Raw genomic sequence first — 23,358 nt, forward strand, 5'->3', positions numbered from 1 at the left:
AAATTTTGAGTTTGATTAGATTGGACTTTTTTTGTTTCTTTGTTTTTTTTTGAGATGGAGTTTTGCTCTTATTGCCCAGGCTGGAGTGCAATGGCGTGGTCTCGGCTTACTGCAACCTCTGCCTCCCAGGTTCAAGTGATTTTCCTGCCTCAGCCTCCCAGGTAGCTGGGATTATAGGCACCCACCATCATGCCCGGCTAAGTTTTGTATTTTTAATAGAGGTGGGGTTTCACCATGTTGGACAAGCTGGTCTTGAACTCCTGACCTCAGGTGATCCACCCACCTCACCCTCCCAAAGTGCTGGGATTACACATGTGAGCCACTGCACCTGGCCAAGATTTTATATATAGTGTAGATTTTCATTTGGGTTCCTTGGGAATATTTATGCTTTTGGTATGCTGAAGATACTAAAGACATAATTTAGGTGTTATAAAATGATGAAAGTGAAGGGAAAGAAGGAAAGTATGATTTTGGGAGATAGTTTGAAGTAATAGTTTTATGTAGCAAAATATTTGAGAAATAAAAACTGTATTCAGAAGATTGAGACCAGACCACAAAAAATCAGAGAAATCTCTGGGTTTCTGTAATCTAACCATTACACTTACAGAAAAACTAGAAGATATAGTGATAGATGTTTGATATGAAGTCCTGCTGTATAATACAACTCTACAGATTATTATATCAAGTCATTTATGAATTTTACTCCTTATGTTAAAAGGTGAATAAAAAGTAGCTGTAGGATAAAAGAAAAGTTTCCTCTGTAAATCTTTTCCTTACATTATTCTTGTTAGCATGGAGGACATGGTTCGTGAATGTTCTATTTAAGATGAAAGCATGTTGGAAGTAAGTACTGGAAATACGTTTAATTTTCAAAACCTGACTATTCTATATAGTCTGGGGTTGTGCCATGACATATATATTTTTTCAAAGTGTATGATGCCTGTGAGCCTTCAATATTTGCTTTAATACCTCTATATGAAGTCCACGTTAATGAGTGAGATAATTTTTCTGGTTTTGTGTCAGATTTGCACGAAAACATTTTTTCTAGGATTGTACTTAACTACAAATCATGGGCAAAATAATTACAAACACGTATCATGGAATTATTTCTTAGAGAACATTTAGTTATTTTTTATTCTACTTAATTCAAGGAGAGAATTTAAGCTCATTTTCTGTATTATATATGAACAACATAGTTCATTAAAACATCATGAAAGCACTGAAAAGAAAGCTTCCTAGAATGAGTTGGTTACTATAGCCGAGTCCTGCATTTAACTTTGGCTTCCTTAGAAGGTAATGAAAAAAGAAAAACTAGTTGATTTATATATTGCTCATCTGCAAAAAGGAAATCACTCAAGTTTGTCTGTCTCGGTAGATGTTTTAGTAGCAGAATGTGAGGAGAAATTTACTGAGTGGTTTTGTATTTGTTATCTATTGCTGTTTAACAAAGTACCCCCAAAAAACTCAGTGGCCTGAAATAATCAGTAAAATAAAATAAGCTTCTTAGAAGGCCTGTTGTTTGAGAGGATCTGTGAGGAGCTTCTTTAAAATCCTTAATAGGCCTGGCGCAGTGGCTCATGCCTGTAATCCCAGCACTTTGGAAGGCTGAGGTGGGTGGATCACCTGAGGTCAGGAGTTTGAGACCAGCCTGGCCAACATGATGAAACCCCGTCTCCACTAAAAATACAAAAATTAGCCAGGCGTCGTGGCGTGTTCCTGTAGTCCCAGCTACTCAGGAGGCTGAGGCAGGAGGATCACTTGAACCTGGGAGGCAGAGGTTCCAGTGAGCCAAGATCGCGCCACTGCACTCCAGCCTGGGCAACAAAGTGAGACTCTGTCTAAAAAATAAATAAATAAAAAAAAATAAAATCCTTACTCTCTGACTGAATGGTACTGTAAGACACAATCTTTGATTTTTAAGGAGGTCTTAACAAAGCATTTAAACTACACCCTCACCTCACCCTCAGCTTCATAATATTTTCCTGGCTGTCCTCTGGGTTTGATTTTTGCCTAGAAAATTTCTTAATTTTAGCATTGTTCGCCATCAGGAGATGCTGGGAGTTTTCATAATCAGCAAATTCTAATTATGTTTGTCCTTAATGTCTTTCTTTTTGCATTTTGCTCTTATAGCAAAAAGCAACATTTTGTCTGGAAGTCTTAGCTAGATCACCTCTCATAGATTAGGTACATCTTTTTCTTTCTTTTTTTTTTTTTTGAGACAGCCTTGCTCTGTCACTCAGGCTGGAGTGCAATGGCACGATCTCGGCTCACTGCAACTTCTGCCTCCCAGGTTCAAGCAATTCTCCTGCCTCAGTCTCTCAAGTAGCTGGCACTATAGGTGCCTGCCACCATGCCCGACTAATTTTTGTATTTTTAGTAGAGATGGGGTTTCACCATATTGGCCAGGCTGGTCTCCGACTCCTGACCATGTGATCCGCCTGCCTCTGCCTCCCAAAGTGCTGGGATTACAGGTGTGAGCCACCACGCTTGGCCCATTTTTTCCTTTTCGTGCTAACTGCAATGATGCCAAATTTTCTGGTACTACATTAAAGGATTTCAGATTTTTCCTACTTTTCTTTAAGCCCTCACCCACCATTTCCTCAATGGCCAACTAACCTTCCTACAATTTCTTTGAGGCTCTTCAAGCCTTCGTTTGCTAAAACTGAAATCCTTTCAGCATCCACCACTATCTAGTTCCAAAGTGACTTTCCCAGTTTAGGTTTTTGTTATGGCAACTCCCTATTTCCGGGTACCAAAATCTGTATTATTTATCTATTACTGCATAGCAAACTACCTGCAAAACTTAACGATGTAAAATAACAGACCCTTGTTACCTCAAGGTTTCTATACAACAGGAGTTTAAGTGTGGCTTAGCTGAGTGGTTCTGGCCTAGGATATTTCATGAGGTAATAGTCAAGACATTGGCCAGGGCTGCAGTTATCTGAAAGCTTGAATAGCTTTGGAGGATCTGCTTTTAAGATGGCTCAGTCATACTGCTGTTAGTAGGAGACCTTGGTTTCTTGCCATGTGGACCTCTTCATAGGGTAGTTTGATAAGTGTGTGGTGTTTTTTTTTTGTTTTTTGTTTTTCCCCCGCCAGACAGGGTCTCGCTCTGTCACTCAGGCTAGATTGTAGTGGTGCAATCACGACTCACTGCCACCTCTGTCTCTTGGGCTCAAGCAATCCTCCGGCCTCAGCCACTGGGACTACAGGCACGTGCCACCACACCCAGCTAATTATTGTATTTTTTGTAGAGAGGGTTCTGTCATGTTGCCCAGGCTGGTCTCAAACTCCTGGGCTCAAGTGATCTGCCTCCTCAGCCTCCCGAAGTGCTGGGATTACAAGCGTGAGCCACCACTCCTGGCGAGGTATGGTCATAAAACATAGCATCTGACTTCTCCCAGTGCAAGTGATGCAAGAGAGAAAGCAAAAATGAGGCCACAATACCTTTTATGACCTAGACTCATAAGTCATACACCTTCATTTTCATTATATCCTTTTTTTAGAAGCAAGTCACTAAGTATGGCCCGCACAGTTCTAGTTACAACATTTTGTATTGAATTGTGTCTTACCAGTTTTTATTTCATGCACACAAATACATATGGAAAACACATATATAACAAAGAATCTTTTAATATATTGTTTCGTAGCTTGCATTTTTATGCTTTAACTCTTTCAAGTAGAAAGAGAATAAGACACAAAGGGCAGAAAGACTGCAGTAGATTTTAGAGATAAATTCTATTAATAGAACCAGTGACTAGTGAAATTACATTTTTGTGTTTTTCTGGCCTCATTTCAGTTAATTTATAAAATTGAACTTCATTCAAATATGTGTTTATTAGCAAAAGATATTGTCTTATTTTCTTCACTGGCATTTTAATTTTTTTGTCTCTTGTTTAGATTTTTTGTTCAAAGTTCTCAAAGACTATCTTTTTGAAAGTGAATAAATGTTGAGATTGCGTGAAATAATTCTTAATGTAGCCATCAATAAAATAGATTGTTATGATTGGGTAAACCTAAATCTATTAACCATTCGTTATTTTAAAAAATAAATTATAGATGGACAATTATTAACAAGTAATGAAAGTGAAGATGATGAGATTTTCCGAAGAAAAGTTAAAAAAGCAAGAGGAAATATTTTAAACTCTCCTGAGGTGAGTCATTCAGTAATCACAATAGTATAATCATATCAAAGGCTATTTTCCTTCTATACCTTGGGCTTCTGCTGAGACTTTTGTTACCTTTTACTTTATTTACTTACTTTAGGATCAGAAAAATAGTGAAGTTGATTCTCCACTTCATGCTGTCAAAAAGCGCAGATTTCCTATAAACAGAGTAAGTAAATAACAGATAATGTATAGTAATCCAAATTCCTTTGGAATAAAAATTTTGAGAAAAATATATGTGTAGATAAATACAGGTATTTTTAATCCTTAGTAGAAAAGTTGATATTCTATTGTATGTGATTGGAATTTCTAGCTTCTGTTAGTTTTCAAAGATGTATTCACTGTAAACTTTCCTAAGCACAATAAATAAAAATATTAAGTAATTTTAGACTCTTTAAAAACCATCCTATTTTTGTCAGTACACTTGAGCAATTCGGCAAGCATTCATTAAATACCTCCTATGTGTCTACTGTGTGAGATGCTGGAGATACTCTAAGGAATATATCCTAATACTGTCATAAGTTACCCAGTAGGAGAGATAGAGAAGTAAACAGATAATTTCAGTATAATTTTTAAAGTTGAGTGATAAGAAAAGTTAAGCCCTTAACCTCGATCTTGGGAGTTCTGGCAAGCTTCTTGAAGGTCATACCTTAGTTAAACCTTAAACTGTATTTGGCGGTGAGGCCAAAGAAGGGAGAAGAGAAGGCATTGTTTACAGAATAACAGCTTAAAGGAAGACCCAAAGGTGAGAAACGGCATCTCTATGTTATTAGATTGTAAAGACAAAAGAGTTTCAAGAAGTAAAATTGGAGAAAAATCAAGGTCAAGGGTTAGAATTGCTTATTCTTTCATTTGATTACTGAATGAGTTTGAAAGAAGGAAAGGAAGGAATCCAGGATGACTCTGGTTTTTGGCTTGAGCTGTTTGGCAAGTGTGTCACAGATTTAGGCTAAACAGGAAAGAGATGGTAAGTTAAGTGTTGAACAGGTTTGAGTTTGAAGTTCCTGTGGGATAGTAAAGTCACAGTGTCTGGCAGGCATTGATGACTGTGAATCTGAAGTTTGAGTAGATGGGCAGGTCTTAAGGTTAATGATACTCACCAGTTTATAGCTGATAGCTAAATTTTGAGACTAGCAAATCTTGTCTGTTTTAATTCTCGAATATAGTCTAGGATAATTTGTGTAAAATTACAGGTGCTTCTCAACTTACAATAGAGTTGGATCCTGATATACGCATCATAAATTGAAAACATTGTATGTTGAAAATGCATTTAATACACCTAATCTACTGAATATCATAGCTTAGCCTAGCCTACCTTAAACGTGTTCAAAACACGTATTTGGTCAAAATCATCTAACACAAAGCTTATTTTATAATAAAATGTTGAATATCTCATGTAATTTATTAATAATACTGTACTGAAAGTGAAGAACAGAATGTTTGTATGGGCACTTGAAATTTGGTTTCTACTGCATGCATATCACTTTTGCACTATGGAGAGGTTGAAAAATCATTAAGTTGAACCATCGTAAGTTGGGGACCATATGTAATTCAAAATAAGCCAGTCCGTATTAACCTTGTGTACTCATATAAGACTTCATTAGAAAAACAACTTGCTACCTCAACTAGAACATCTGATTGACTTATCAGAAATGATTTAAAATATTGATAATGCTGATGATCAATTTGTTGTAAACTAAATTTATTCCTGTTAATTGAAATGATTTTGATAAACTTTTGATTCTTTTGACTGGTTTTATGTTATCCTATAAGAGATATGGTGATAGAGGCCTCATAGTCAAAACTTGTTATTATTTTATTGGTTTCTTTGGTTTCAAATGATTCCTATATTTGGACTGATTTTGATGGCCAAATTTATAGGCTTGTTCTTTGTGAAGCCCTTGAAGATCCTGTGAAGGAAATACTGTTAAACTAGAAGTATCAGTTTTCTAAGTCACCATAGTGTTTGCAGAAAAAATAAAAATAAAAACTAAAAGTATGTTTTCATCAAACATATTTGATGTAATACTATATTGGATGAATACCTATACTAGTATTACTTAAAACCTAATTTAGTATTTTAGCATTTAATATTACCTAAGTTATTTACTTTTACATTCTTAAGTATTTATAACATTAATATTATGTATTTATAACATGGCTCTGAGTTGTAAGAGCAATTTTACTTGTCTAGGAAGAAAATATTTTTTTCTTATGCAAGAATTTTGTTGAATTATTATAGTCAGAATTATCATCTAGTGATGAGAGTGAGAATTTTTCCAAACCATGTTCACAATTAGAAGACTTCAAGGTTTGTAACAGGAATGCCAGAAGAGGCATCAAAGTCCCAAAGAGACAGAGTCACTTAAAGGTAATCTTTTTTTTAGTTTCTTTAAATATGTATGCATTTTATTAGTAAAGATAATTGGTTTTACATCATTGTAGATTTCTCTATACATTCTCTTTATAGAAAAATAATTTAAGTATTTTGATACCCATTTAGATTTTTTTTACTGGAATTAAATTCAAAGTATAGTTTTTTTTTTGTTTGTTTCTCTTTGTGTTTTGATGCTTTATCTTGCAGTGTGGTGTTACTTTGAATGAATACCAAAAAACTCAAGTGTATTGAGAATTTATGTTTCAAATTGAAGAAAATATAGAATTAGAAATTTGAGTTTTAAGATATTTGCTTTTATGATCATTATATTGTTTTTCTTATATCTATCCAATTTTCAAATACTTGGAAAATGTTCTCAGTACCTTTCCTTTCTGATTAAGTTCTTTTGTGGTGCAGTAATTTTCTTGAAAGAGCTGGAAGACTCAGGAAATTTTATGCTTATTAAGAAACATCAAGCAGGCTGGGCACAGTGGCTCATGCCTGTAATCCCAGCACTTTGGGAGGCTGAGCCAGGTGGATCCCCTGAGATCAGGAGTTTGAGACCAGCCTGGCCAACATGGTGAAACCCTGTCTCTACTAAAAATACAAAAATTAGCTGGGCGTGATGGCACATGCCTGTAATCCCAGCTACTCGGGAGGCTGAGGCAGGAGAATCTCTTGAACCGGGAGGCGGAGGTTGCAGTGAGCCGAGATTGCGCCACTGCACTCCAGCCTGGGCAACAAAGTGAAACTCTGTTTCAAACAAACAAACAAACAAACAAACAAAAAAGATCAAGCAAATATACCAACTTTTACTTTATTTTATGACAGAATTATCAGAATTTTTAAATAGATAGGTAACTTTATCATTTCTTCTTGGAATTTTCTTTTTTTTTTTTTAGACAGAGTTTCGCTCTTATTGCCACAGGCTGGAATGCAGTGGCACCATCTCAGCTCACTGCAACCTTCGCCTCCCAGGTTTAAGTGATTCTCCTGCCTCAGCCTCCCGAGTAGCTGGGATTTCAGGCATGTGCCACCACACCCTGCCAATTTTTTTTTTTTTTTGTATTTTGTAAAGATGGGGTTTCACCATGTTAGTCAGGCTGGCCTTGAACTCCTCAGGTGATCCACCTGCTTCGGCCTCCCATAGTGCTGGGATTACAGGCATGCATCACTGCACTGGGCCTAGAAATTTTGTTTTTATTATTTTATTAATCTTAAAAACATTGATAAGATATCAGTTTTCCAGAATTATTTCCAATCATAAAAGAAAATTATTTTCTCAATGATATCTTCATGTTTTCTAATTTGTCTTAGCATGTAGCTAGGAAGTTTTTAGATGATGAAGCAGAACTTTCTGAAGAGGATGCAGAATATGTTTCATCAGATGAAAATGATGAGTCAGAAAATGAACAAGATTCCTCATTACTTGACTTTTTAAATGATGAAACTCAACTTTCACAGGCTATAAATGGTAAATGTTATAATGATCCTTAAAATTTTTTTCAGTGTTTTTATGTGCTTATATTTAAATATTTTAATCAGTTTTTAATGAAACTAGACCTTAAAGGTAATTAAATATGGTATGTGCAAAATACTTATTTGGTCATTTTCATTCAAATTCTGTAATACTTGCTTTATTTTAGACTGGTTGTTTATAGGCTTCTGCTAATTTGAATATTAATCTTCAGATTGACCTGGGTTGCTCAAGTGTGAAATGTTCATCTCACAAGTGTTTAGTGCCCGCTACATGCGTAGTACTATGTAGGGCATTTAAGAACCATATATGAATGAACAAAATAGACAAAAAATTTCTTCTTACGAAGCCTGCATTCAAATGGAAAGAGACAGACAATATATATACTAACCAAATTATTTAGTTTATTGTAAGATAAAAAGTTACAGAAAAATAAAAAAGTTGGACAAGATGAGAAAAATTTGGAGTAACTGGGGTTGAGGGTATAAATAACAGACAAGTTGCCATTTTATTGTATTATTTTTTAATTTTATTTTTTTAGAGACAGAGTCTTACTCTGTTGCCCAGAGTAGGGTGCAGTGACGCAGTCATAGTTCACTGCAGCCTTGAACTCCTAGGCTCAGGAGATTCTCCTGCTTTAGCCTCCTATAGGACTACAGGCATGTGCCATCATGACCAGTTAATTTTTTTGGCCTTTTGTAGAGATGTAATCTCACTATGTTGCCCAGGTTGGTCTCCAACTCCAGGCCTCAAACAATCCTCTCACCTTGGCCTCTCAAAGTACTGGGTCTATAGCTGTGAGCCACTGCACTCTGCCTAGCTGTGATTTTAAATAAGGCAATTAGGAATAGGCCTCATTGAGAAGGTGACATCATCAGAGACTAGAAGAAGAGAGATTTAGTGATGTAGATTGTTAAGACCAACTGAAATACAAAGCTAAATTTATTAAATTTGCCAAGTAAGGGCAGTTTACTTTCAGAAAACAGTGTGTTCATCCAGTGCTTGAACAGATCGTACATACAATACATTTAGAGGAGATGGTTCAGATTGGCTGTAACAGAAGTGAGAAATATTCTGATTATATCTCTTCAGTATTCTAATCTATCACAGATCTCATCATTTATTCTGCTTTTGCAGTCTCTGATATTATTTAAAGTGACAAACTTTCCCAAAGTTTGTGACTTTTAAGAAAAAAGTGTTTAAAGACAGTGTTCTCAGTACTGTCCTTAATGCTGATATAATTTGCAGGATAAGGTTTTATGTCCTTGATGTTCATTAACAGAAGTGTTTTTCAGGTTTACAATATAATCCAGTGGAAGAATGTTGATACAAAGACAACAGCCAGTACAAAGGCCCCGAGTCAGTAGTGTGCCTGGCCTGTTGAAGGAATAGTGTTGTGACTGGAATGAGGGAAAAGGGAAGGTAGTAGGAAGATCAGGGAAACAGCAGCCAGATCATAATCTGACATAATTTAGTAGAATCTCTCCAGCTTCTGTGTTGAGAATGGCCTATAGGGGAACAGAGGTAGACTGAGACCAGTTAGGAGACAGTTGAGGTCCTCCAATCAAGGAATGCTAGTGGCTTCTACCAAGATAGTAGCACTGAGGAGAGTGAGACAAAGTTTGGATTCTGGATACATAAAGCTGACAGGATTTTCCAATGGATTAGAAAAAAAGGAGGAGTCAGTAGGCTTGAGCAACAAGAAGGACATATTTGCTGTTATATTATTGGGAAGGCTGCAGATGAAGCAGTTTAGATGGTGATTATAGAGGTTTGAAATTCCATTTTAGACACAGTATGTTTGAACTATGTACAATTTCAAAGCTTTTTTGTTAAAAGTACCTCGAAATTCACATTATCTTTTGTTTTTATGTATCATGTCTCAGGTACCTTTCATTATAACTTTTAAAAATGCTAGGCATAAAAAAAACCAATGTGTTTCTCAGGTTTTGCTTAACTGAAAATTATGAAACATACTTTTTATTGGCTGTGAGTTTTAATGTTTTTAGTGCATATTTGCTTTTCTGGCTAGATTTCTTATGTTTTTTTTGAAACTTCTATAAATCTAGTACAGTTTTAAGGTCTTTGTTTACCTTTGTTTTGAAAGAAAAGTCACCGTTTTAATCCTCATTTTCAGAGAGATAGCTAAAGCAGGGAACTTAAGTTGTCCATGATCACTCAACTAGATCTGATTTCAAAGGCTAAACTCCTAACTTTATATTTTTGAATAATTGTTTATAGATATCTTTTAATATTTATTGTCTTTGTGTAAAATATTTGCACAAGGTTTGAATCAAGTAAATTTGAAATAGATTGAAGTTAAATACTTACTGGTTTTCATTTAAATAATTTTGCTACTTTATCTTAAATTCTTATCTTTACACAGATTCTGAAATGAGAGCTATTTACATGAAATCTTTGCGTAGTCCAATGATGAACAATAAGTACAAAATGATTCATAAGACACATAAAAACATAAACATTTTCTCACAGGTATGAACTATAGAAATATAATAGAGAATTTCTGGATGGTGATGTTGAAATATGTTCCTGTTAGTGAAGCCTCCATTTTGTTTCTATAACTGGGCTGTCAGAGCTATTTGAGATAATTTCTGCCCAAAGTCAGGAAGCTCGACTAAATGGATTCTCAAGATCCCTTTTTGGCCGTGTGCGGTGGCTCACGCCTGTAATCCCAGCACTTTGGGAGGCTGATGCTGGTAGATCACCTGAGGTCAGGAGTTCAAGACCAGCCTGGCCAACATGGTGAAACCCCATCTCTACTAATAATACAAAAATTAGCCAGGCATGGTGGCACATGCCTGTAATCCCAGCTACTTGGGAGACCGAGGCAGGAGAATTGCTTGAACCTGGGAGGCAGAGGTTGCAATGAGCCAAGATTGCACCATTGCACTCCAGCCTGGGTGACAAGAGCGAAACTCCATCTCAAAAAATAAAAAAGATCCCTTTTTTGTCCTTGGTTGATCAAAATTCATTTTTTTTCATAAAAATGTTATATTCTGAAAATTATAGGTTATGTCACTTATGGATAACATTATCATATTAGTCGTGTTTGTTTATAAATTGCCATGTTCAGCTTGGTAATGTGTACTGTCTGTACTTCCATTGTGCTTATTATATAGCATTTATCATCTATTATTATTGTTTACTTTCTACCTACCTGTTCTTAGCCCTTAAATTTCTAGACGGTAAATCATTCTTTTCCTTTATCCTCAAACTCATTTTTCTCCATAAAGAATGTACTTAGTTTATGTTAGTTGAGTAAGTGGCTGAATTAATAAAGTAAATTAAACAAATATTAATGCAGATTTCATGTGCTTAGAAGTATATTTTAAATACCTGTTAATTGTCTGAAATAAATGTAAAACATTCTTGTGTTTTTATTGTAGATTCCTGAACAAGATGAAACCTATTTAGAGGATAGTTTTTGTGTTGATGAAGAGGAGTCTTACAAAGGCCAGTCAAGTGAAGAAGAAGTTTGTGTTGATTTTAACTTAATAACTGATGATTGCTTTGCAAGTAGGAGTAAAAAGTATAAAACTCGACGTGCAGTAATGCTAAAACAAATGATGGAACAAAATTGTGCACATTCAAAAAAGAAATTATCCAGAATTATTTTACCAGATGATTCAAGTGAGGAGGAGAACAATGTAAATGATAAAAGAGAATCTAATATTGCGGTTAACCCAAGCACTGTTAAGAAGAACAAACAACAGGACCATTGTTTAAATTCAGTGCCTTCTGGATCTTCTCTGCAGTCCAAGGTGCATTCTAGTCCAAGAGTTAATCCATTAGCAAAGCAGAGCAAACAGACATCACTGAATTTAAAGGATACAATTTCCGAAGTCTCAGACTTCAAACCTCAGAATCATAATGAAGTCCAGTCTACCACACCACCCTTCACTACTGTTGATTCACAGAAAGACTGTAGAAAATTTCCAGTTCCACAGAAGGTATGGATCAAAGAAAGGAAAAATGTCTTTAGATGATTACCAGAAGTTTTTCTTTTTCTTTCTTGTGTGTGTGTTTTGTATTAAATAACTAGGTCAAAGAAAAATTAACAAAAAAATTTTGCAGAAAATGTCTTCAAACAAGAAAACAATACACAAAATTATATGGGCAATTCACAGGATGCTCAGGTTTTAATTTTTTAAATATGTTAATGTTTTGTTAACACTATGTAAGGAAACTTGATAATTTTATTAAAAGGATGTGGGAAAATAGGGCTTTCTGCAAGGCAAAATTAACTGAAATTATGTGTTCAGAGTTAGTTCCCTGGCCAGGTGCGGTGGCTCATGCCTGTAATCCCAGCACTCTGGGAGGCCGAGGCAGGTGGATCACTTGAGGTCAGGAGTTCAAGACTAGCCTGGCCAACATGATGAAATCCCATCTCTACTAAAAACACAAAAATCAGCCGGGCATGGTTGCATATCCCTGGAGTCCCACCTACTTGGGAGGTTGAGGCAGGAGACTCGCTTAAACCTGGGAGGCAGAGGTTGCAGTCAGCCGAGATCGTGCCATTGGACCCCAGCCTGGGTGACAGAGCAAGACTCCATCTCAAAAAAAAAAAAAAAAAAAGACCTAGAACTAGTTCCCAGATTAACTTCTTTTCTTCTCAGAAGGCTTCGGGTATGTAAGTCTCTTTTTATTGGGTAAAGGAATTTGGGAGTACCACGTCTCCAAAAAAAAAACCCAAAAAACTAGAACTAGTTCCCAGGTTAACTTTTCTCCTTCTCAGAAGGCTTTGGGTATGTAAGTCTCTTTTTATTGTGTAAAGGAATTTGGGAGTACCAACTGGTTTCCTTCTTAAAGTTTTCTTCCGTTTCCTTCCAGAATGGCTGCTAAGTAGTCCAGTTTTACTTTCTCCCTATTGTGCTATTTCTAGAAGAATCACTGTAAAACTGTTTCCTGTTTTTAAGGGTTTATAGTTACAGTAATTTTGCTAAATAGGGGTTAAAGAAATAATAGGAACTATATATATTGATTCATTATTTGCTTAACTAGGAGTGAGACTGAAAATAGACTTACTAAAAATTAATACTTTTTAGAATTGACAATTGTATATATTTATCAAGTATAACATGATGTTTTGAAATATGTATACATTGTGGAATGGCTAGATCAAGCTAATTAACATATGTATTACCTCAGATATTTATTTTTTGGTTGAGAACACTTAAAACTTACTCTTTCAGTGATTTTCAAGATAAAATACCTTGTAATTAACTATAGTCTTCTTATCTGAAATTTTGTATTATTTGACCAACACCCTCCGCCCCAACCTTAACCCCCTTACTAACCACTATTCTGCTCTCTGCTTCTACTTCTCTTTATCCCCAAGATGTTTCATCACACTCTGCCTTAGCCACATGCTTGACAGTGTCCACACAACGGTCCTCATATTTGTGTTTCCCGTTGCAAATTGTCTCCATTTTTTTTTTTTTGTCATAGTTATTTCTTGAAGGCATTGTTAGGAAAAGATTGACTACATTAAGTCTTCATAATAGACTGGAGAACAAGAAAGTACTTAATTTCTTTGAGTTTCAATATCCTCATCTATAGTATAGAGATTAAAATCCCAAGATGAGTTCTCATTGTGTTGCCTAGGCTGGAGTACAGTGGCTACCCACAGGTGCGATCATAGCTCACTGCTGACTTGAACTTCTGGGCTCATGTGATCCTCCTACCTCAGCCTTCTTAGTAGCTGGGACTATAGACATGCAACACCATGCCTGGCAAGATTATTATTTTTGTATAATTCCTTATAATTGGGATCTGTTATTTGAGAATTATTGCGTTCCTTTGGAAGTATCGTGTCCTTGCTTTTTCATATATGACATGTCCTTATGTTGATTTCTACACATCTAGTGGGACATTCATCTCATCAAGTTTTATGGAGTAATTTCCCAGGGAAAGACTTATTTGTATGAGTGGGTCTTAGGGTGTCAGTTTGGTGGGGTGTATTGGCCTTGGTTCTAGGTGGATACAGTAGTGTAGTTTCTGTGTAGTTTCTTCAGCTGTAATTCACACTAGTGACATTTGCGAGTGTCTTAGTATCCTAGGCTTTTCTTGACAAGGCAGAGTCCCTCCTGACCCTGGGCTAAGCCTATCTGAGCAGTGGAGATGAGGCTACAGAGGCTGGGTGCCTCCACATTGCCCTTCTGGGCTTCTAATCACCATAGATGCCTATTCACCTTCACACCACACTCCAGTGCTCTTTACTTTGGAAAGAGAAATAAGCACTGGTAAGCACTAACACTTTAAGCAATATTTCTACTTTGGTATGTCCTAACTAAAAAATAGATATAGGATAGTGATACTTTGAAGAGGACTATGAAAAGGGATCAGTAGGTCTTAATGGAAAAAGTTTTAAGTTTTCTACTATTATTGAATAAAATTACATATAGTATGATTCTTATTACTTGAAATTAGGAGGGGAAAAATTTTTTTGAGGTAAATTTGAAGGCATAAAATAGACTACCCTGACAAAAATCTTCACAGATTAAAAATACTAATATTTGCATTGTCGTGTATATTACAAACAGTATTCCTTGTCTTTTATTTGCTTTTTTTATGTGTTTAGTGTTTCTTGCTATATGAAATATAACTTCTTTATGCAGCCTAGACTTTTTTTCTTTGTATTTCCTGACCTTGTTGTCATGTTTAGAAAGCCATACTCTAAGATAACTAAGTACTTCCACTATTTTCTTCTAGTTCTTTAGTGGCCATTTCCTCCTTCATTACATCTATTATTCACTTTTTAAAATTAAATATTAAATATATTTTAGTGATAATTTCTGAATAATTGGGATGTTGATCTTAGTCTAGGATGTTAAAAGATAGAAAGCCCACCTTAAGTTACGATGTAGAAAGGTGGAGGGAGTATTGCTCCCATCCTTACTGTAACAAAGAGTCAGTCATCTGCAAAATCATGTTTCCTTGAAACCATTACAGAGCTAAGGTCGTAGGGCAAACAATTAGGCTGATATTTAAGGAAAAACAGGCCCCTCCAATGAAAAGCTTGCTGATTCATGGCAATCACTGGACACTGTAAAATCTGGTAAAAATAATTCAGATGACCAGGGGCAGTGGCTTACGCCTATAATCCCAGCACTTTGGGAGGCCGAGGCAGGCGGATCACTTGAGGTCAGGAGTTTGATACCAGCCTGACCAACACGGTGAAACTCTGTAACTACTAAAAATACAAAAAATTAGCCAGATGTGGTGGCACATGCCTGTAGCCCCAGCTATTCAGGAGGCTGTGCCAGGAGAATTGCTTGAAGCTGGGAGGGAGAGGTTGCAGTGAGCCAAGATTGCGCCACTGCACTCCAGCCTGTGCAACATAGTGAGACTCCGTCTCAAAAAAAAAAGAAAAACGAAACAAAAGCAACAAAAAAATTAGCCTGGCATGCTGGTACATACCTGTAGTCCCAGCTACTCAGCATGCTAAGGTGGAAGGATCACCTGACCCTGGGAGGTTGAGGTTGCGGTGAGCTGTGATCATGCCACCTGGGCAACAAAATGAGACTCTGTCTAAAAAAAAAATTAAAAAAAAATTTCAGCTAAAACATTAGTGAATTGCAAAAGGCAATGGACTAGCATGAAAGTTTAGAACCCCTGGGAGTTGTAGACACAATGGGGAATTTATAGCCACTCATGGGCTTTTCTTCACACACTCATCAGGCATTCACAAAAAACTGAGAATGAGAAAAATGCTTTTTCCTAGTACAGTCCTTGGGGAAGAGGCAAGCAATTACTGTGGAAAACGAACCATGCCTCACCTTGTTCCTTCCCTGTTTCCCCTATGGAACAAAAAGCTTTAAGCTACTGGGGGAAGAGCAGCAAACTTTATTGCCCTCAGAGCTTAGGTGAAGACCACAGATCAGGAAGGAAACAAGAAAATACCCTCTATAACTGGGAGAAGGGCAGGAAAACATCTTAAGCCTAGACAATTAAAGGTCTCTAATAACTGGGAGGGAGAGTAACATCACTGAGAAATTCCTACCTTCGAGACCTAGGGACACAAGTCCTGCCCAAGACTATGGCTGAACCAGGACAACAGAAAACACTAATTCTACACTCCTAGTGCTCTCTCCCTCCAGGCTAGCAAACACCAAGTAACTAGAGCAATCTGCTGACACAAGTGTGGGAAGAGAACATCTTGCCAAATCCAAAGTCATGAAGATTTTTCTTTGTTTCTTTGTAGGAAGAGTTTTATAGTTTTAATTCTTCAGGGTATACCTTTGATTCATTTTGAGCTAACTTTTGTTAATGATATAAAAATCCAGCTTTTGTTGTTGGTGGTGCATGGCTATCTTGCTTAAAATCAGTTGACCATATATGTGAGGGTTTATTTCTAGGCTCTCAATTCTTTGGCATATGTCTTTTTCTATGCCAGTACCACACTGTCTTGATTCCTGTAGCTTTATAGAAGTTTTGAAGTTGGTAAGTCTGAGTTTTCTAACTTTGTTTTTTTTTTAAGATTGTTTTAGATATTCAGAGTCCCTTGAAATATATGAAATTTAGTATGAGTTTTCCCATTTCTGCAATATATGCTTTTGGAATTTTGAAACAGATTGTGTTGAATCCGTAGATTATTTTGGGTAGTATTGTCATCTTAATAATGTTAAATTTTTCAATGCATGAAAATGGGATGTCTTTTTATTTATTTTGTTCATGGTCCCAAATTAAAATCTACAAAAGAATTTGTATTCAACAAATTCCAGGCCAGGCATGGTGGCTCACACCTGTAATCCCAGCACTTTGGGAGGCCGAGGTGGGTGGATCACCTCAGGCCAGGAGCTCAAGACCAGCCTGGCCAACATGGTGAAACCCCATCTCTACTAAGAATATAAAAATTAGCCAGGTGTCATGGCAGGTGCCTGTAATCTCAGCTACTCGGGAGGCTGAGGCAGGAGAATGGCTTGAACCCGGTAGGCAGAGGTTGCAGTGAGCTGAGACTGCACCATTGCACTCCAGCCTGGGTGACAAGAGTGAAACTCCGTCTCAAAAAAAAAAAAAAAAACAAATTCGAGTTTTATTTTTGTGTCCTTCACTGTTTCCTTCCTTGTACAAAGGTAATAATTAAAAATATCTATATACTTCGGTTTGTTTATACATTGTTTGAAATATGTAATTAGATACTTTTATATTTTTAATCTTCCTTAGATAAGTAGTAAAATACAATACATAGTTTATCCCATCTTGATTTTTTTACTTCAAACTGTATCCTCGGGTTAACTCAACAGTAATATACACATATATATTCCTCATTACTTTGTGCAGCTGCATACACTATTGTATGATTATATAATAATTTATTCAACATTTCCATATTGATGCATATGTAGGTTGTTTCTAATCTTTCGTTCTTATAATAAATAGCCATGTTTGTATCCTCTTAAATGTTGCCAGTGTAACTTTGGGATTAATTTCTTGGAGTTGCTGTAAAAAGAAAATGCATATGTAAGGTTGCCAGATACTCCTAACTTCTCTATAGGTTGTACCCTTTTTTTTTTTTTTTTTTTGAGGCAGAGTCTCGCTGTGTCATCCAGGCTGGAGTGCAGTGGCGTGATCTCGGCTCACTGCAAACTCTGCCTCCCACGCCCAGATAATTTTTGTATTTTTAGTAGAGATGGGGTTTCACCATGTTGGCCAGGCTGGTCTTGAACTCCTGACCTCAAGTGATCCACTCGCCTCAGCCACCCAAAGTGCTGGGATTACAGGTGTGAGCCACTGCTGTATCATATTTTTATTACAACCAGCACTGTAAAAGAATTTCTGATTTCTCCAGAACCTCATTAACAGAGAATATTGTCAACCTAGTGAGAGATGGCATGTCATATAGTTTCAAATTTGTGTTTTTCTTTCCATAGCAAAGTTGAAAGCATCTTTTTTCTTTCAGTTGCATGCATTCATATAGCTCGTAAGAGCCATTTGCATTTCTTTTTGGAGAGCACATTTTATTACTTGCTTAAGGTTTTTGTGGATCACACAGGTATTGTGTATTTTGGCTACAAGCCTACATGAGGGCTGGAGGGCCAGTATGTAGATACCAATTCTGAGATTTTCCCTCTCTACCAGATATTAAGATTGAGAACTACTTTTTCCTTTCTGCTTTTATGGAGTAGATTTATTTTTTATTTACGCTTATAATAAACGTTTAACCGTTTTTGGGGACAGAGGTTCGGACATCTAGCACTAATGTTTCCCATGCTCTGTGCCTCTGTGAAAAGAGGAGCTCATGGTTCACAGGATTTGGCAGGGTATGTTCTGGCTTAAGTAACTTCCAAAATTCTCACTTCCATGTTGTTTTTGACCTCAGTGCATTCCTTACTTTCTGGTCAGACCAGTTATGTATTTCTAAATATTTTTTACAAAATGTTAGTTTTTTAAAACTGAACAGGTTTAGTTGTTTTCAGCTGGAGATACTTTATGGTTATCTAATCTTCCTATTATGTTTCAAAAATATCTTGTTTAGTTTCCTTATTCTTCATGATTAACTCTAATCTGCTCTAAGGTTATTTCACCTTCCATTCATTTGTTTTTTTCTCTAGGCTAAAAATTATAATTTTATTTTTTAACACTTATTTCCTTTCCTGTTCATTTTTAGACTTTCTGCTATTTCTTTACATCCTATTGTTCTTAGCTTTTGTTGTTAATTATAGCTTTACAATTTTTTGAGGTATGAGAGTAGTGACTTATGTGTTCCTTCATTTATTGTCACTTTGGTCAAATTGAAGGAAGAAAACTGGACATTCTCAGTAAGGAGAATCAACTTCGGGTATGAGACGTTTATGGCACTTTTATGTATTTAACCTGAATGTGACCAGTGTTTTCCACTTTTTCAGGATGGTAGTGCTTTGGAGGATTCTAGCACTTCAGTGGCATCCTGTTCCAAGTCAAGACCACATTTAGCTGGGACACATACTTCTCTTAGACTTCCACAGGAAGGAAAAGGAAGCTGTATTCTTGTAGGTGGTCATGAAATCACTTCTGGATTAGAAGTAATTTCTTCCCTAAGAGCAATTCATGGGTTGCAAGTAGAAGTTTGTCCTCTTAATGGCTGTGATTACATCGTGAGTAACCGCATGGTGGTGGAAAGGAGGTCTCAATCTGAGATGTTAAATAGTGCCAATAAGAACAAGTTCATTGAGCAGATCCAGCACCTGCAGAGTATGTTTGAAAGAATATGTGTGATTGTGGAAAAGGACAGAGAAAAAACAGGTTTGTATTTTTAAATATCTTTGTTTATAAGACTGTAAAGGAACTTTACAGTTAACTTAGTTTATTCTTCTATTATTAGGATGTAGGAAACTCTTAAAATATAAACACCTGACTGGTGAATGTCATTTCATATTTTCATACAGCCATAATGGCTTTCATTAGTCATTGTATTTAAATGCAGCTTATGAGAACTGAAGGGTTGGAAATTGAAGGCAAGTCTGCCAAACATAAGACTTTTTCAGGAACCCAGGAAGGATGAGGGCCTTAACTAAGGCAGCAATGGGGAGGAGAAGTAGTATTCGTGCAATGTTTCGGGAGATGTTTAAGGAGTCAGGATTAGCAAGAGTTGGTGGGAGGAGTTGAGAATTACTGAGTTGACCAACTTCTTGGTTATTGGGCAGTTAAGTAGTGGTACTGTTTATTGCAATTATGAATATAAGGGAAGCAACAGATATGAGGGACAAGGGAAGTTCAATTTTGAACATGTTAAGATCGAGTTCTCAGTGGGTCACTGAAGTGGGTGCCTAGGATGCATTTGGAAGTGCAGGATTGGAGCTTCAGGTAGAAGATTTCTGCAGTAATTATTTAATTGTGTGGCGAGCCCTCAAGAACAGTAAAAAGATCATGAGATATGGAATCAGAAGACACACCAATTACTGGTTTCTTTATATGACATTGCATTGACAAATCACTCCGAGGAACTGATAATAACACTTGTTCTACTCATCTTGTGATATTATGAGAACTAAGTAAAATCATGTAGGTGAAAGCCACTGTGGAAGAATTGAAGAATTATACTTTTGGTAATAGTGTAGTTTATGTAAAACATTGGTGTGGGAATTGGGCAGCCTTTTCATCCCCATTTTGTCATTGGTGAACCGTGTGGCCTTAGATAAGTCATTTTATCTTTTGGTTACCCCATTTTTTTTTTTTTTTTGAGACAGAGTCTCACTCTGTTGACCAGGCTGGAGTGCAGTGGCATGATCTCGGCTCACTGCAACCTCCACCTCCCGGGTTCAAGCAATTCTCCTGCCTCAGCCTCCTGGGTAGCTGGGATTACAGGCATGTGCCACCACACCCAGCTAATTTTTGTATTTTTAGTAGAGACGGTGTTTCACAATGTTGGTCAGGCTGGTCTTGAACTCTTGACCTCAGGTGATCTGCCTGCCTCAGCCTTCCAAAGTGCTGGGATTACAGGCATGAGCCACCACGCCCAGCCTTTTTTTTTGTGTGGGGGCGGGGGATGGAGTCTTGCTCTGTCGCCCAGGCTGGAGTGCAGTGGCGCAATCTCGGCTCACTGCAACCTCTGCCTCCTGGGTTCAAGTGATTCTCCTGCCTTAGCCTCTTGAGTAGCTGGGACTACAGGTGCGCGCCACCACGCTCAGCTAATTTCTTTTTTATATTTTTTGTAGAGACAAGGTTTCACCATGTTGGCCAGGATGGTCTCGATCTCTTGACTTTGTTATCTTCCTGCCTCAGCCTCCCAAAGTGCTGCGATTACATGTTTGAGCCACCAGCCTTCTTTTTAATTTGAAAAGTCAGGGATAAAGGAAATAGATTTGGAATAGACAGGAAGGTAACATGGCAAAGGTTATAGAAAAGTATCGGGGGCCATAATAGGGAATACCAATAAAAGGATTTAAGTAGAATATGGAATAGAAAATGAACAAGAAACGGTAGGGAAGTAATTGGCAAGATGATGTTAAAATGGGTGTACAGGGTATTTGTTGAGTTATTCTTTGGAATAAATACCTAAGATAATTTTATATCACTTAAACCAGTACTTAATGCGCCCTTCATCAGAGCCAGCATGAAAAATTAGAGATGAGTAATACAGCCTTGGCCTTCAGGAGTGAATTATCTAGGAATATAAGCTCTTCCTTATTCACCTTTCTATGTTGATTCCAGCTCAAGGCGCTCATAGTTACCCCTATTTTCTTTCTCAGATATTTGAGAAACATTAGTTGTAGGGTTTCTCATTAGCAGAATGTGGCACCAGTTTGCTCAATGGTGTAGATCTTGGGATTTTAATAAAATAAAGTATATTAATGATTCTACTTAGTTACTGAAGTTTGCCTTTCCCTAAATATAAATATTTAGGAGACACATCAAGGATGTTTAGGAGAACAAAGAGCTATGACAGCCTGCTGACTACCTTAATTGGCGCTGGAATCCGAATTCTTTTCAGTTCCTGCCAAGAAGAAACTGCAGATTTGCTAAAGGAACTGTCTTTAGTGGAACAAAGAAAGAATGTTGGTATTCATGTTCCAACAGTGGTGAATAGTAATAAAAGTGAGGCACTCCGGTTTTATTTAAGTATTCCCAATATAAGTTATGTAACTGCATTAAATATGTGTCACCAGTTTTCATCTGTGAAAAGGATGGCTAACAGGTATGTCTGTTGTAATATTTTTAAATGATTACTTTTAAAAGATTTTTAAAAGCATTCCATAGAAGTTTAATGTTAAAAAAATTTAAGCGGCGTGGTGCCTGTTAGATTATTTTATTCAGCAAACATTTTTTGCCTGCCAACATATATTAGTTACTGTATGAAGCTAAGGGACATTAATTGAAAAAAAGAAAAAAGAAAAAATAGGTGTAGGGATTTCCTTTGAGAAGCTTAGAGCTCTGTGGAGAGACAATAAATAGCAGTTAGGTTTGACCTTGCAATCTAACATTTCTGGGCTGTTCAATTCTGTAACAAGAAAAATGAGTATTGCTTGAAGAGGGAGATTTTAGAATGTAGTTCATTTTAATTAAAGGCCTACATCAGATACTGTTTTAGCTCATGCTGCAATGATAAAATACCATAAACTGGGTAATTTATAAACAACAGAAATTTATTTCTGCCAGTTCTGGGTACTGGAAGTCTGAGATCATGGCTGGGTTCTGGAGAGAGCTTTCTGCTGAGTCACAGACTACTGCCTTCTCATTGTATCCTCACATGGCAGAAATAGAGCTAGCTAGCTCTTTGACCTCTTCTTCAAAGTGCACGAGGATATCCACCTTTATCACCTAATTCTCAAAGTTGCCACTTCCAAATACCATCACATTGGGATTACGGCTTCAACATATTAATTTTGGGCAACACAAAAACATTCAGTTCATTGAAGATGTTGAAATTGTTATTCTAGATAATTTTAAGGAAAGGAAACAAGTAGCTGTTTTATCCAAACTAATGTTCAAGACATATCAGCTGGACGGATAATGCTTGAGATGATTTCCTTAAAGGCTACTGTGTTTGGTGTTCTTTAGGTAATATTAAATTTTATAAAAGCCAAAAGTCCTAGTGTAATGATTTTGTCTCATTTATTTTTCAGCTCACTTCAAGAAATCTCCATGTATGCACAAGTAACTCATCAGAAGGCTGAGGAGATCTATAGATATATTCACTATGTATTTGACATACAAATGTTACCAAATGATCTTAACCAAGATAGACTGAAATCTGATGCATAATCAAGCTGCTCAAGATGGGGTTTTCAGAGACCTCTCACAATATTAAATGCACTTCAATAATCATTGCTGTTTTGTGATTATGTTTATTTGTAAATAAGAGGATATTTTATTTAAATATTTTATATTGTATACATTTTTATTTATATAGATTATATAAATTATTTAAAAAAAATCTGATGTTCAGTGATCATTTTGACTAGATTATGAAACTAATTTTTTTTATTAAAACAAGATTTATTAAAAGTGTTACTAAGGATAGTTTAAGAAAGTAAAAGCTAAGCTAGAGATATACTTTGGAATGTTTCCCAAAATTAAAGTTGTACTGTTGTGATAAATGGTAAAGTTGACATGTCTATGACTACAGCCAACTTGTCGATTTTCCCTATGTGTAGATAGTATACTTTAAGTGTACTGATTCTAAATACATGTACTTGGTAAGGTGTGGGTGATGGGTGGGTTGTGAGATAAATGACCCAGTAACTAGGAAAGTAGAAAACTTAACTGAATGTTTATCTGACCAAAGGTGTGTCCCAGTTAAGTACTGTCAAATCTATTAATATGAACTCTGATATGGTTTGGCTGTGTCCCCAACCAAAATCTCATCTTGACTTGTAATCTGAATTATAATCCCCATA

At 36.5% G+C, this 23,358-nt stretch overlaps 1 protein-coding gene across 3 annotated transcripts in view; it reads left to right on the plus strand.

The window, feature by feature from the left end:
- FANCM (FA complementation group M) overlaps positions 1–22,786 on the plus strand; it is a 63,718-nt gene extending 40,932 nt beyond the window's left edge. For 2 of the 3 annotated variants that reach the window (XM_024232018.2, XM_054530074.1), the window contains 9 exons: positions 4,060–4,154; positions 4,267–4,335; positions 6,409–6,537; positions 7,861–8,017; positions 10,407–10,513; positions 11,428–11,991; positions 18,889–19,264; positions 21,365–21,656; positions 22,585–22,786. In XM_024232018.2, coding sequence (XP_024087786.2) covers positions 4,060–4,154; positions 4,267–4,335; positions 6,409–6,537; positions 7,861–8,017; positions 10,407–10,513; positions 11,428–11,991; positions 18,889–19,264; positions 21,365–21,656; positions 22,585–22,723 — 1,928 coding nt within the window. In that variant the 3' untranslated portion in view covers positions 22,724–22,786. The remainder of the gene's footprint in view (positions 1–4,059; positions 4,155–4,266; positions 4,336–6,408; positions 6,538–7,860; positions 8,018–10,406; positions 10,514–11,427; positions 11,992–18,888; positions 19,265–21,364; positions 21,657–22,584) is intronic. The other variant, XM_054530075.1, reaches the window with a different exon arrangement.
- The last annotated feature ends 572 nt before the right edge of the window (positions 22,787–23,358 follow it).

This window comes from Pongo abelii, chromosome 15 (assembly GCF_028885655.2).
Source record: "Pongo abelii isolate AG06213 chromosome 15, NHGRI_mPonAbe1-v2.0_pri, whole genome shotgun sequence".
NCBI lineage: Eukaryota > Metazoa > Chordata > Mammalia > Primates > Hominidae > Pongo > Pongo abelii.